Genomic DNA, 14,938 nt, shown 5'->3' on the forward strand with positions numbered 1-14,938 from the left:
TAGAGGTAATCGACTAGTTACGCTGTATCCTCTCCCCCCGTATGCGCTCTCTCGCAAGCTTCTGCCTCTTGATCCTCTCCCGCCGACACTGAGAGATAGCCGCAAACATATTAAACACATAGATCCCACTGAACAACATCCCCAACACGCCCAGAAAGACCGCCACCACGACAATCGACAACACCACGAACCCATACGTCGTATCCTGGAAAGCCGCATTGCCATTCAACCGCGGCACGTCCGCGGCCACCTGCATGGCGGACAACACCAGCGAGAAAACCGCAAAAATCATCAACATCCAGGCGAAGTTGCGCTCGTAGAACACCACGTACCGGTTATACCCGTACAGATAGCCGCGGATGAAATGGGAGAGGAAGAAGCGCACGCGGTAGATGGTGTTGATGCGGCCGAGCCGCAGCTCGCCGAACTGGTAGCGCTTGTTAACTGTGTCGAGGGCGTTGACGTCGACGTGTGCGTAGAACTCGGTGATGAAGGCCTTCCACCAGGGCCAGGTGAGGTCTTTGGGGATGAGGCTGTGGTCGTGGGCGAGCTGCAGGTCCAGCGGGGTGCAGATCAGCCACATGTACGAGAGGAGGAGGCCGGTCGCGGATTCGTGCAGTGTCTGTGACGAGCAGAGGTGGTGCGTCCAGAAGTCGTGGTCGAGAATGTACTCCGGCAAGGGTTTGACGAGCAGCTTGGTGGAGAATTTCAGCAGATGCAGGTCTGCGCGCTCGGTTGGGATGAGCTCGAAGCCCATCATTTTCTGGCGTTGCAGAGGCCGCGCGTTCATCGGTCGGCCGGCCATCCAGAGGAGATTGTGGATGATGTTGACCCGTGAGAGATCCAGATCCGTGCTGAGGAATGTCTGCATGTCGTCTTGCACGAGGAAGACGTGGTGGTTTGCTGTGCGAGAGATGGTTGGTAGCGTCAGCAGCACATCTTGACTGCGGTCGGTGATTTCAGTGACGCTGCCATCTTTAGGTTGAGGATCATCTCCTCCGGTCTCTTGCCTTCTGGCATTGTGTAGAGATCGCGAGAAGGGAGGTTGTAGTTGAGTCTGCCTATGTTAGAGTAGTCCAGATTAAGTAAGTGAGGGCTCGCACCTTTTCAGCTTCAGCCACTTCAGCCATAGAGCTTGTTTCTGGCAAAGGAGAGAAGTGACACGTTTAATTAAGAAGACGTTAAGCATTTGTGTCTAATGTTTGTGTTGTACAAGATGATGGGATGACGGAAAGAGCATTGATCGCTGGGATGCATCATGCGGCTGAGACGAGGCTGGGTGGCTGGGCATTGTGAAATCAGCTGGACAATTGCATTGTACCACCTAATGCATTAGAATTGATTGGACAGGAAATAAACTAGAATTAATGTTTGAGTTGTTTCATATTTTTAAACACTATTCCAGTTTAATGTACAACCACCCAAGTATATATGCGCAAGAATCAATAGCGAGACGGGTGACTATTGTCACTACCGCTACGACTACGATTTCCATCCAACACCTCGACCGTCTGCGACACATCAACCGTCTTGTGGATTCCAAGTGCTGCATCGCGCGACTCGCCATCGACGGCGCCCGCGTACGAGATCAAATGGCTCTGATCGCACCCCAGCTCGGTCGGATCCACGTAGGTGTCGCTCTTCGAAAACCCCATGGAGAGACGTTTCTTGGGCGCCGGTTTCACATGGCCCAGTTGCACGGACGAATCCTGTTCAGCATATCGGTTGGAGCTGTAGCCGTTCTTTCGCGCTCGCTTGATGAGGATGTTGAGGCTCGGTAGACAGGCGCAGATGAGGCCGACCCCTCCTTCGGCGTTTCTGCGGGAGTTAGATAAGATCATCGAGAGATGGAGGGATACATACCCAGACATAATGACGCAGGTGAAGAAGATGGTCATATCCGATGTTTTTCCGTCGCGCAGCACGAGAATCAACCGGTAGATACTAAACGCCGTGGCCAGGCCGCCTGCCGACAGAATCCCTATCACCCGGAGTTTCTTGTTGCGCGACATCTGCAGCGACCAGGTCAAGGGTAGTGGTAGAACGAGGATGATCAGATCGCTAATGACACTGATGACCGAGTCGGCCAGGAGAGCGGCGCTCTGGTCGAGACAGCGCCGTCCTGGTGTGTTCTCCCAGTAGGACGGAATGGGATCGCACATGCGGATCTTGACAATCTCGGCGATAATGTAGTAGATGCACAGGCAGCCGAGGAGAACGTAGATGAAGATGATCTTGCTGCGGTATGGGGCGAAAATGCGGATGATGATGGAGAGGAGGGCGATTTTGACGAAGAGCGCCATCGGACAGTAGAGGACGGTAGCGATGTAGCAGAATTTATAGTACGCGACGATCGTGGCCGAGTCGTGAATGTCCGATTGATGGTATCCGCCGCCATGTTGGCCGACTATCACGGTTAGATGGGTCGAGACGATGCAGAAAGGGTTACCGACTGATGATGGCGATGGCGCAGTATCCCATGAACAAGGCCTACATGATGTTAGAAGATCTCAACGGCAGCCAGTCTCAAGCCACTTGCCCATGCGATGAGACATGACCCTACTGAGGTTAGCATTCTTCTGTTGAGTGCAATTGGCCAGCACGTACCATCTTCAAGTACCGAGATGTGGCGGTACCATAAGCGGACGGACAGCCGCATGGCCACGAAGATGGTGACGATTGGTATACACAGACATTGTGTCACCAGATTGACCGTATGCAGGACATCCACAGGTTGTGTGATGGCGTCTGCACTCATTATGTCCGTCAAGTGGGCATGACGCGGAGGGCAGGAGAACGAAATAAGGATACCGAATCGAAATCAAACAGACCGGAGAGGAACTGAGGTAAAGGAGGCGTTATCCGGGCGGCAGCAGATATGTATATTAGTGTATATTAGGCCGAATGTTCCGCTCAATCTTGTCAAGGTTTGTTTGATTGTGGCCTATTTCCATCTCTGCTGATCCCATCGGAATCCACTATGCTGCCGACCCGCCGTTCAAAACTTTCATAAACAAACCTCCTCCGCGGGAGGCATGTGATAGGTTACCATTATGAAGAAAATTGCCATCATCCACTAATTCTCACGCATCCTTCTAGTTTCAGCGTACGTTACAGTAGGAACAAACGGCAGGGCGGCATCACGTGCGTTCCAGCCAGATCGATCGTGATAGGGGAATGGGGCAATAGACCTCGACTATTATTCTAGTACCATTAAGCGTACCTGCACAGACAGGGAAATGATGAACACCTGGCCAAGGGCTATCCCGCGTGCATCACTGCATCTCTCTACAGAGTACGGCATATCTGAGACAATCGTTCGATCTTTACATGTCTCACTTCTACTACAATCCCGCAGACGTCCCAACGATCCTATTGTCGATTCTAACGTAATAGGCGAAGGAACTTCAAGCAATCGAGATGAAAAGCATCGAGTTGACAAGCAACGCCCAAGCCGTAGCGCGGAAAATTGCCATGATCTGCAGGCCTGTTGCCATCTCGTCTCCAATCTTGGTCACAGAGGATTCGAACCTTCTTGAGTTGCCACATCATTAGCTCCTCTGGGCTAGACTGAGCAATGGCCCAGTGGATGCGAATTGGACAAATTGACACACGAGGGAACGATAAAGATAGGTTTGTATGACCAGCGCGAGGGTTTTTGGTGGACTGGACTATCGCCTTAGTCGAGGCTACTTAGCAGAGAAATACGAGATGGCGCCGAGGCGGCGGAAAAACGAGATGGACACCCGAAGCTTTTCCGGGTGAAACCATTGGTTCATATCAGAATAGCCCCATTCCCAAGACAAATGGTTTCTTCCGATTGGGAGATTCGGCAGCCGACAATGGGAAACAGAGTTTGACGGCTGCTGTAGCCTGACGTTCTCGCGTCCAGTTCAAGTGACGATCTGGAAAGGAATTGAGTTCCTTCTGTTGTTAGACACAACTAGTCGAATAGTGCGTATTGATCATCATTTGAATCGTGCTCGTGTGTAGGGTATCAAACTGGACGGCAGACGACTCGACATATACCGAACTTGATGATCTCCATCCATTGACCCGGCAAGTCTATTGCAAAAGCACTTCTCATTGATTGATCTGAAACCTTTATTTATCAAACTATTTGTCTCCTTGTGTGTTTGGCAGAGGGATGTAAAAATGGCTGTGGAGCCACGGAGCCACGGGTGGAGAGACCGAGACAAGCCCACCTGGTGCTCCATTCGCGCCCATCTCCAACGCTATGGTTGGATAATTCGCTAATTCCTGTCATCCTGTCAATTGGCCTGATTTCCAGCCTAAAACATATCTAGAAATCGATTAGTTCATCAAAATGGTCTGCGTTTCAGGGGAACCGAGGAGGGGCAGACACTTCCATGGTGCTGCCGAGTTATGGCCGCTTATGTTCTTCATTTCATCTCCACCATAAATCCTATTATCAATCCTGCAAACAAATCTTCAAACTTCCCCTTTCGATCAGTCCATGGTTTGCCTTCCGTGGTAAAGTTACATCACCTAGCCGTCGATCAACCGCCACAGGCCACTGTTTACCATCCGTAGTTACGGTTTAGGTTGCCCGGTCAGAGCAGCACCGCCAAAATGACAATCCGCAAGCTCGATGGCGAAGACTCGATGCTCTTCCAGCCCCTGGCGATCGCAAACGGCAGGATTCGCCTCTCGCATCGGGTGGTCCATGCTCCCATGACGCGCAACCGGGGCGTTCCGCTCAATCCCACCAGCACCCCGGAGCAGCCCAATCGTATCTGGTATCCCGGCGATCTCATGGTCCAGTACTATCGCCAGCGCGCCACCCCGGGCGGATTGATCATCTCTGAGGGTGTTCCGCCGTCATTGGAGGTGTGCAGCTTCTCAAGTCTGTCAAAGCATAACTAACCTGACCACAGAGCAATGGCATGCCCGGTGTCCCCGGTCTGTGGACCTCCGAACAGGCCGCCGGCTGGAAGAGGGTTGTCGACGCTGTGCACGAACAGGGCGGCTACATCTACTGCCAGCTGTGGCACGCAGGTCGCGCCACCGTCCCGCAGATGACGGGCTCGCCTGCTGTCTCGGCCTCCGCCACGGTCTGGGACTCGCCGACCGAATGCTACTCCCATCCCCCCGTGGGATCCACCGAGCCGGTGCGGTACGCGGACCATCCGCCCATCGAGCTCACCATTCCGCATCTGAAGCAGACCATCCGCGATTACTGCAGTGCGGCCAAGACGGCCATGGAGATTGGCTTTGACGGCGTCGAGCTGCACGCGGGCAACGGGTATCTGCCCGAGCAGTTCCTGAGCTCCAACGTCAACAAGCGCACGGATGAGTACGGTGGCTCGCCGGAGAAGCGCTGCCGGTTTGTCCTCGAGCTCATGGATGAGTTGGCGGCCACGGTGGGCGAGGACAATCTGGCTATCCGTCTCTCACCGTTCGGACTGTTCAACCAGGCGCGCGGCGAGCAGCGTGTGGAAACCTGGACGTTCCTCTGCGAATCGTTGAAAAAGGCGCATCCGAATCTGTCGTATGTCAGTTTCATTGAACCGGTGAGTTTTTGTCTACAATACAACCCTGATCCGTCATAACGCTAACGTGCCCAGCGCTATGAGCAAATCTTCAGCTACGAGGAAAAGGACAACTTCCTCCGCAGCTGGGGACTTTTGGATGTCGATCTGAGCAGCTTCCGCAAGATCTTTGGAACTACTCCCTTCTTCTCGGCCGGAGGCTGGGATCAGAGCAACTCGTGGGGCGTGCTGGAAGACGGCCGGTACGACGCGCTTCTGTACGGACGCTACTTCACCAGTAACCCGGACCTTGTCGAGCGGTTGAGGAAGGGCATCCCTTTTACGCCGTACGATCGTTCGCGGTTCTACGGTCCGTTTGAGGATAATGCCAAATGTTACGTGGATTATCCCCCGGCTACTGCTTCTTCTTAACATGTTTATAGATGTATATAGTGATTGATAAAGACTATATTGCTGACGAATTCTTATGCTGTCAACCCCCCATCTACCACCATTGCTTCTCCACACATGTAGCTGCTCATGGGCGAGGCGAGAAATAGAATCGCGTTGGCAATCTCGTCCGGCGCCGCAGGACGTCCTAGAGGAATCATCGCGAATTGCGAGTCGAGAGCGCCGCATTCGATCGACCGACTTATCATCGGCGTTTCCACCCATCTGAACCGTCAGTAGAGTACTGACACCTAGAGAGACTGCATACCCGGGACATATGGCGTTGATGCGAATGCCCTCTCCGGCATACGATTTGGCGTCCTACTATATCAGCTCGTCCTCAGTCACCCACTGAATGACCTACCATCTTGGTCATCCCCACAACAGCTATGCGTACTCATTAGTATAATCCAGACCAGTAGGGTCTAACGCACCATGCTTCGCAGCCACATAAGGCGCAATCGCAGTCGCCCCCGGCGGCGCCCTAACCCCATACATCGATGCGACATTGACAATCGTGCCGCGTCCTTCGCGCGCCCCTCGAGACCTACATCCTCAGCGCAAGCATATCAAAATCGCAAGCGCACACATACTCCTGCCTCAACATCTGCCGGATCAACGCCCGCTGACACATCCACACCCCCGTCTGATTGATATCAATCACCCTCTGCCACTCCGACAGCTCCGTCTCATGCGACGGATCCGGTTTGCCACTGATCCCCGCAGCGTTCACCCCGACATCGATCTGTCCGAATTCCTCCGCCGTCTTGCGGACAGCATCCTCGACGGAGGCCTCGTCCGTGACGTCCACTTCGAAGACCGCAACTCGGAGCTGGGCATGCCCAGAGAGTAGTTCCCTTTTCGTCTCCTCCAGGAGTGCAAGGTTGACGTCTACCAGGGCTACTGCGCTGATCCCGTTGCTCGCGAGGATGTGCGCGGTGGCTTCGCCGATGCCTGATGCAGCGCCAGTGATGAATGCGGTTCCCTGGACTTGGAACGCCATGGTTCTGTTTGTGATGCTGAGGATGATGAGGAAAGGGACGGGATGGGGATCAGGTGCTATTTAGAGACGGCTCAAGCGGGGTAAGCACGGCACGGAATGAGACTATCTTATGGACTGCGCTTTTGTGTTACCTGCTTTCTCTGTTTTTTATTCAGCTGATGTCTACCTTGGGCTCGGCGAATATATTTGCTCACTGTGCTTATTGTTAACTGCTGAGGTGGTCTGATGTTCTTTGTTTATGATCTAGGAGGGGACATTGTTTGGGTGCCCTCTCAAGAGTAGAGAACATCATCAATCATGAAGAATGTAATAGACAATTTTGAGGCTTGTAATGTAGTCTCCTAGATTTTAATCAATGTGAAGGATTGTTGTGTCACAAAACCAATGGTTGGAAATGCAATATGACCCCACTGTGTTGTTGATGCAGTAGCTATATATTGTCCTGTCTCCGGAGACTCTGTAGCTTGCACACTTGAGTGCACAAGACAGGAGTATAATACTGCACAACCGATTAAATAGCCAAATACTATTCTGCGTATCAGGTCGGATCCAATCTTAATATTATTCTTGAATCCATAAATTACTATGATTCCACTGCAACGCAGAAGATGAACCGTGGTCGCCGTGTTCTCCGCGGTCTCCGCGGTGTCCGTGGTGACCGGGCCATCGCCGGATAAGTCCTCGATTGTTCAATAGCATTGAAGTACCTAGGGATTGCGCTTTTGCAAGAGGATATAAGTCAAGTCTTGCTTTTCGGTGCGTTTGGACGTGAATTTCAATTGTTGCGAACGAACAGTGGTAAGTGCTCGTCACTCCGTACTTTGGTGAACCAGGCGATTGACTCGCAGTACAATAGACCGTTGAAAGCAAAATGGCAGCAAAAGATCGGAAAACCCGCGATGAGGCTCCCCCGCCTGATACAAAAGTTGAATTCGAGTTCGGCGGCGCGCCCGGCGTGACCCTGGTCATGATCGGCTTCCCGCTGCTGATGTACTACATGTACATCGGTGCAGCCCTCTACGATGGACACCTTCCCACCCCCGAGAAAGGACAATCATGGACAGACTTCCTCTCACACCTCATCGACCTCGCATACACCCATGCCTATCCTACCCGCAAAGCCTGGACCATCTACTGGACCTTTCTCATCCTCGAAGGCGCCGGGTACCTGTACCTCCCAGGTGTCTACGGCAAGGGAAAACGGCTACCCCATCTCGGTGGGAAACAGCTTCCGTATTACTGCTCCGCCGTGTCGTCGTGGTATGTCACGATCGCCACCGCGTTGGCACTGCACTTCACCGGTATATTCAAGCTGTACACCCTCATCGACGAGTTCGGACCCCTCATGTCTGTCGCTATCTGCTCGGGAATCCTCGTGTCGATCGTGGCATACATCTCTGCTCTGGCGCGAGGAGCGGAGCACCGCATGACAGGCTCGCATGTCTATGATTTCTTCATGGGCGCGGAGCTGAACCCGCGGCTGTTTGGCTGGTTGGATTTCAAGATGTTCTTCGAGGTCCGCATTCCGTGGTTCATCCTGTTCCTGTTGACATTGGGAACGGCCCTGAAGCAGTTTGAGGAGTATGGGTTCGTCTCTGGGGAGGTGCTCTTCTTGCTCATGGCCCATTTCTTATACGCGAACGCCTGCGCCAAGGGCGAGGAATTGATCGTCACCAGCTGGTTCGTTTGCTTTCCGCGTGCACACCTGGAATCATACTGATTTCGACAGGGACATGTACTATGAGAAATGGGGATTCATGCTTATCTTCTGGAATTTGGCTGGCGTCCCCATGAGCTACTGCCACTGCACTCTGTATCTGGCCTTGCATGACCCATCCACTTACCACTGGAACCCCTGGGTTCTCGCTGTGTGGACCGTTGCATACTTGTTCATGTATTGGGTCTGGGATACCTGCAACAGCCAGAAGAACTTTTTCCGCGCCCAGGAACGCGGCGTCACCGTCGACCGCAAGTCGTTCCCCCAGTTACCCTGGAAGTACGTCGAGAATCCTCAGTCCATCCCGACAAAGACCGGCGATTCAATCCTTTGCGGCGGATGGTGTAAGTCATCTCCCCGGGCGCAAGTTACACGGCTGACGAGGCTAGATGGCATGGCGCGCAAGGTGCATTATACATGTGACGTGTTCTTCGCAATTTCCTGGGGCCTCATTACCGGGTTCAACTCGCCATTTCCCTGGTTCTATGCTTGCTTCTTCACCGTCATGATTATCCATCGCGCAAGACGGGATATCATGCGCTGCCGGGAGCGGTACGGGGAGGCTTGGATGGAGTATGAGCGTCGGGTCCCTTATCTCTTCATTCCAGTAAGTTTCGCTGATATGCTTCACAAGGATGAGCTGACCAGTTTAGTACGTCATTTGAGGTAGGCTAGAAGTAAAAGTTGAATTGTACCATAGACCGGTTGCGGTCAAGTCTCATTCATGTAGTCAGAGTTTAATATATCCATCACTGAACGATGTGTCCCGATGAAATCATTGAGGAACATGGAGATGTCAGTGCTGTTCATGTGCGAATCAAACACATTTTCCGGCCATTCAACGTTGGGTAGAGCAATGTTGCTATCTAGAGCCGGCATGACAAGCGATCCGTCCCGGTGTTGTGTGAGGCCTTCCAGTGTTTCTTCCGAGTCTACGAGAATCTGAGCAGTCCTGGAGAAAGCCGCGCAGATTGTGTAAAGACGGTCTGAGCCACGTGAGAGTCCCTTGAATAGTTCCAGGGATTGAACCGTGTCCTGCAACAAGGCCAGATCGAATGAGCTCACCGTCGTGATGGCATGTATGAAGACAATGACAAACGGTGTGAATGATGGGTATAATAGAATCCTATTCCATTAGTGCGATCTCAGGTGAGGGTGCAAACGGCATACCAATTGACATATTCAGTTTGCTTATGGGTCTTCCGGTTGCGAAAATACGTAAAGCACTCCAGGTGACTCTGCAAGGCTCGCATCGCTGCCTCGTAGCATTGAGACGTGATGGCCATGGCATCACTGGCCCGCGTCTGCGCCCGAAGTATTACTGTCATGACGGAGTGCGTGATGAAATCCGCGCAGGCGGCCATCCCATGAAGCGATTCCGCATAGAGACCTTGGCTCACATCGATCTGGCCAAGGTTGGTAAAAGTCCAAAGCCACAAACAAGACACTTACCCCCAGAAGGCGTTCGCGAACCAGCATCAAGTCATTCGATAGCTCTTCTATTGACTTCAATCTTTCCGATTCAGTGGCCTGAGTTGCCGAAGTGGAGTAAAGCCGATCGTAGATGCGCCCTTGTAAAGTGGCAAAGTCAATCGTGGTGAGACTCATCAGGTCCCAGGGGCGGTACTGTGGGTTGTCCGAAGGCGTGAACAGCTCGGCATCGATGTCATGGTTCTGAAAATGCGAAGCTAATCCGAGATTCAACGACAGATTCTTGTCAATGGTATACAACGACCAGAAGGCATGGCGTTTGGCGTCAGCGACCGGGACAGGATCGTGTTTCAGGGCGGCGCTTCGGTGGAGACCCATGCTTTGGCACATATTGAAGGCCAAAGCGAGGTAGGTCCAGCACAGCTGGAGATCAGACTCTTCTTGGGCTTTGATGATCTGATCATGAATTAGTTATGTCCACTAGAAGTCGGAAGCACATACCCCGATGAGCAGAGCCTGGACTTTCTGAAGCGTCGGATCGCACATCATCTCGTAGCTTTTCAGCCCGGCCAAGAAATGACGCTCGCAGAATCCGGCGTACGCTGCGAGGTCAAAGCGTGCAAGATCCGAACACTCTTCATGGAGATAGTCGCGGATAATGTAGTATAACAATCCATGCAAAAGAGTCAGAGAGCCCGCAGGAATAGGATCTACTGGAAAATAGATCGCATGACACAATGACTCAATTTGGCGAACGTCTCGCCATGAATGGACGGTCAAAAAGAAGGGCGGATGCACTTGTAGCTGGGTCAGCAAGACAGGCAACTGAACGAAAAGTCAGACTACCTTTGACTTTTTTAATCAGAGTAATGAGGAACTCTTGAGGTAAAAGTTCAACCTTCGTCTGCGAAGGCGGCTCGATAACTGTGGACGATCCCTGCTGCCGGTCGAGACTGTTCCTGAGGGAAGACAAGATTGCTGAAACATGGGCATCCACTCTTCCTGGCTGTGATGTCGCAACAGCCGAGAAAGCTGCATCCCTAGCGATGATAACCTCATTGTTGAAGGAGGATTGACCTTCAAAAAGGGGCGCAGAGGGAGTAGACGGGATGTCCACAGCTACAGGATGAGTGGATTGAGGTATTGAGGGAGGGGTGGGAGCCTGGGTAATCTGCTGCAGAGTGTTTTGAATGGCTGCTAGCTGCTCTTGTAGCGCATCGATTTTCTTTTCACTGAAGACCATATCAATATATCACCCAGCCACGAACTTTTGGTATTTCTTACTATTCTCCAGAGGCAGTCCTTTGCGGTGGTTCTGGAGTGCTCACAGTGACACCATTCAGCCGACATGGGATTCCAAGTGCGCCACAACTGGAGCATGGAATGGCTTTATTGCATTTGATCTATGCTGATCAGTCCTGCTGTGCCCAATGCGGGAATTTCGATTACCTTTCTCTGTCGGCAATTGTCGCACTGTGCCGGTCGAGATTAGAGTTATCCCAATGTGCCTGTGGGGGTCGAAACATACCGCGCGGGCTCGAAATGAGTTACGAACTCCCGAATTGAGCCGGTCTGTCATGAGGACAATCTTATTCTTGATGATTTCACATCGATATTCGCGTGCAGGATGATCCTATTCGATGCGACGAAATGATGGAGCGACACGTGAGGAAATTCGGGATTCTGTTGTGGCTGCTGACTCATCCTTCTGGCAGATCCCCAGCTTCTCTTTTGTATTTCGATCCCTTCTCGACGGCTCAATAATAACGGTGATCACTTACTGTGAATTATCTGTCTCATATCCGTGGATATGATCAAATGCGTCAATGGAACGCTGCCAGAATTAGCCTAAATCCATCAATCATGCCCGGAGAAATCTCCGCTTCTTGTTTGTGTCCTCCACATCCGAACTCCGCACTCCTCACAGGATTGCTCGTCATTGCTTTCTTCATTTTCGACACTACTGTTTTGCCTGCTTTGGGGTAGCCCAGAGATTGAAATGCTACAAGGCTGATGCCGTGCCGCCGAAAACAAGTCGAGCGAAGAGTTATGTTGAGAGAGTCACCAATGGCGGTACAGCACCAGACGGAAGACAAATTCTCCTGAAGATCAGCGTTCCCCCGCATTTTGCGTATAGCCTGAATTCGAAATTGGCTTCAATAGCAAAAGTAGCGGCTGCTGGATGATGACTGTCTAACGCCACTATGGTATGGGCTCGTGGAGCCTTTAAAAGCAGCGCTGACCCCTGGTTCACCTGAGCCGATCATCCTACCCAAAAGCCGTCAAGATGTGGAGCGGCATTCCTATATTTGCGCTCTTATCCTCTATCGGCATTGCGGCCGCAGAGAATGGTCTCGATGGCTGGCTAAGGTATGCATCCGTTCCCTGCAATGGACACTGCCAGCGTGCCCTCCCGCCGCAGATTGTGACGCTCAATTCTACAAAATCGAGCCCGGTGTATGTCGCTGGACAGGAACTCCAAGATGGTCTACACCAGATCCTCGGAAAACATGCTCCCGTCAAGACCACCGGCTGCTCGACTGATTCTTCGATCATTGTCGGCACGGTCGAGGCGTACCGGCAGGCCTGCAATACCGGCAGCCAGGTACCAGAACTCGACGTCGACGGTTTCTGGCTCAGCATCAGAGGCAATTCAGTACAGATCGTTGGCCATAGTGAGCGAGGGGCCCTGTACGGAGCATACGAGTATCTTTCCATGCTGGCGCAAGGCAATTTCTCACAGGTCTCGTACGCGACCAGTCCGCACGCGCCCATCCGCTGGGTCAACCAGTGGGACAACATGGACGGTAGCATTGAGCGAGGCTACGGTGGACCTTCGATCTTTTTCAAGGATGGCGTGATTCGTCAGGACCTCTCTCGTGTCAAACAGTATGCCCGTCTGCTGGCTTCGGTACGCATCAACGGCATCGTCGTCAACAATGTCAATGCGAATGCATCACTTCTCATGCCGTCGAATATGGATGGATTGGCTCGCATCGCCGATATCTTCCGTCCCTACGGAATCCGGGTCGGTATCTCTCTCAATTTCGCGTCTCCCTCGACTCTTGGCGGTCTCAGTACCTATGATCCCTTCGACTCCTCGGTCATCGCTTGGTGGGGCAACATCACGGATCAGCTCTACGCGCGCATCCCGGATATGGCAGGGTATCTGGTTAAAGCCAACTCGGAAGGCCAGCCCGGGCCTACCACATATAATCGCACCCTCGCCGACGGAGCCAACATGTTCGCACGCACCCTCAAGCCGCACGGTGGTGTGGTCATGTTTCGTGCCTTTGTGTACGACCACAATATTAGCGAAGACAACTGGTACAATGACCGCGCGAACGCCGCAGTAGACTTCTTCAAGCCGCTTGATGGCAAATTTGACGACAATGTGGTAGTACAGATCAAGTATGGACCCATCGACTTCCAGGTTCGCGAGCCTGCCTCGCCCCTGTTTGCCAACCTGTACAAGACGAACACGGCAATCGAGTTGCAAGTGACGCAGGAGTATCTCGGACAACAATCACATCTCGTGTACTTGCCCCCGCTCTGGCAAACGATCCTGGGATTTGATCTTCGTGTCGACCACAAACCCTCCCCAGTGCGAGACATCATCTCCGGACAGCGATTTGACCGACCCTTGGGTGGCTGGGCGGCAGTTGTCAATGTCGGGACTAACACTACCTGGCTTGGTAGTCATCTGGCCATGTCGAATCTCTACGCTTATGGTCGGCTGGCCTGGGAGCCGACGCTGGATTCGGAGCACATCGTGCAGGACTGGATCCGCCTCACGTTTGGCTTGGATCGCCGCGTGCTCGAAACCCTCACGCAAATGTCCATGGAATCCTGGCCTGCGTATGAGAACTACTCCGGCAACCTCGGCATCCAGACACTGACAGACATCTTGTACACCCATTACGGGCCCAACCCGGCCTCCCAGGACGGCAACGGTTGGGGCCAGTGGACACGAGCAGATCACCTATCCATCGGAATGGATCGCACCGTTAAGAACGGAACAAAGTTCTCGGGCCAGTACCCCGCCGAAGTCGCAGCGATGTACGAGAATATCGAGACCACACCCGACAACCTGATGCTCTGGTTCCACCACGTCAAATACACCCAGCGCCTGCACTCCGGCAAAACCGTCATCCAGCACTTCTACGACGCACACTACGCCGGCGCGGAGACGGCCCAAACCTTCGTCTCGCAGTGGGAGTCGCTTAGTAAACACATCGACGCGGAGCGGTACCAGCACGTCCTCGCGCGCCTCATCTACCAAGCGGGGCATTCTATCGTCTGGCGCGACGCCATCAACAGCTTCTACCATAATCTCTCGGGAATCGCCGACGAGAAGCAACGAGTGGGACACCACCCCTGGCGTGTCGAAGCGGAAGATATGAAGCTCGATGGCTACGTGCCGTACGCCGTTAGTCCGTTCGAGACCGCGTCCAACTTCACCGCTATCGTCACTGCATCGAATGGCACCACGGGAACAGCGAGCGCTACGCTGGACTTCAAGACAGGCACGTACGATTTGGGCATCAACTACTACGATATGTACGGGGGCAAGTCTCAATGGACGGTGTATCTGAATGATCGCGTGGTGGGCCAGTGGCAAGGAAACAGCGAGGACGTGCTGAGCCATACGCCTTCGATTTATCTAGATGGACACTCCGCTACGCGCATTACCTTCCGAGACGTGAAGATCCACAAGGGGGATCGGCTGAAGATTGTGGGTAAGCCGGATGGAGTGGAACCGGCGCCGCTGGACTATGTGGTGTTGCTGCCCCAGGGAATTGTAGATTAGCCGTGCTTAGATACATTGTGATAGGACCTTAATCG

General features: G+C 52.9%; 6 protein-coding genes across 6 annotated transcripts; 3 read left to right on the forward strand and 3 right to left on the reverse strand.

Annotated features, from left to right (window-relative positions):
* Positions 1-13: 13 nt before the first annotated feature.
* ALT_7241 (uncharacterized protein) lies at positions 14-2,758 on the reverse strand (the record flags this gene model as incomplete). Its single annotated transcript, XM_089600207.1, has 4 exons — positions 14-1,061; positions 1,456-1,818; positions 1,864-2,407; positions 2,608-2,758. The coding sequence occupies 4 exons, from the start codon at positions 2,756-2,758 to the stop codon at positions 14-16; spliced, it is 2,106 nt and encodes a 701-aa protein (XP_089455669.1).
* Positions 2,759-4,593: 1,835 nt separating this feature from the next.
* On the forward strand, positions 4,594-5,924 carry ALT_7242 (alkene reductase; the record flags this gene model as incomplete). The annotated part of the gene is made up of 3 exons (XM_033557213.2): positions 4,594-4,851; positions 4,899-5,534; positions 5,589-5,924. 3 exons carry the CDS (start codon positions 4,594-4,596, stop codon positions 5,922-5,924), a joined length of 1,230 nt encoding a protein of 409 aa, XP_033413104.2.
* Positions 5,925-5,977: 53 nt separating this feature from the next.
* Positions 5,978-6,945, reverse strand: ALT_7243 (SDR family NAD(P)-dependent oxidoreductase; the record flags this gene model as incomplete). Its single annotated transcript, XM_033557212.2, has 5 exons — positions 5,978-6,167; positions 6,211-6,263; positions 6,307-6,329; positions 6,377-6,489; positions 6,536-6,945. The coding sequence occupies 5 exons, from the start codon at positions 6,943-6,945 to the stop codon at positions 5,978-5,980; spliced, it is 789 nt and encodes a 262-aa protein (XP_033413103.2).
* An 871-nt stretch (positions 6,946-7,816) lies between these two features.
* On the forward strand, positions 7,817-9,327 carry erg4A (c-24(28) sterol reductase; the record flags this gene model as incomplete). Its single annotated transcript, XM_033557211.2, has 4 exons — positions 7,817-8,625; positions 8,675-9,006; positions 9,052-9,269; positions 9,316-9,327. 4 exons carry the CDS (start codon positions 7,817-7,819, stop codon positions 9,325-9,327), a joined length of 1,371 nt encoding a protein of 456 aa, XP_033413102.2.
* Positions 9,328-9,373: 46 nt separating this feature from the next.
* Positions 9,374-11,336, reverse strand: ALT_7245 (transcription factor domain-containing protein; the record flags this gene model as incomplete). The annotated part of the gene is made up of 5 exons (XM_033557210.2): positions 9,374-9,788; positions 9,833-10,068; positions 10,115-10,549; positions 10,595-10,890; positions 10,940-11,336. 5 exons carry the CDS (start codon positions 11,334-11,336, stop codon positions 9,374-9,376), a joined length of 1,779 nt encoding a protein of 592 aa, XP_033413101.2.
* Positions 11,337-12,380: 1,044 nt separating this feature from the next.
* aguA (alpha-glucuronidase) lies at positions 12,381-14,903 on the forward strand (the record flags this gene model as incomplete). The annotated part of the gene is made up of 1 exon (XM_033557209.2): positions 12,381-14,903. The coding sequence occupies one exon, from the start codon at positions 12,381-12,383 to the stop codon at positions 14,901-14,903; it is 2,523 nt and encodes an 840-aa protein (XP_033413100.2).
* Between the last annotated feature and the right edge of the window lie 35 nt (positions 14,904-14,938).

The sequence above is a fragment of the Aspergillus lentulus genome (assembly GCF_001445615.1).
Source record: "Aspergillus lentulus DNA, contig: Alt12, strain: IFM 54703, whole genome shotgun sequence".
Taxonomy (NCBI): Eukaryota; Fungi; Ascomycota; class Eurotiomycetes; order Eurotiales; family Aspergillaceae; genus Aspergillus; species Aspergillus lentulus.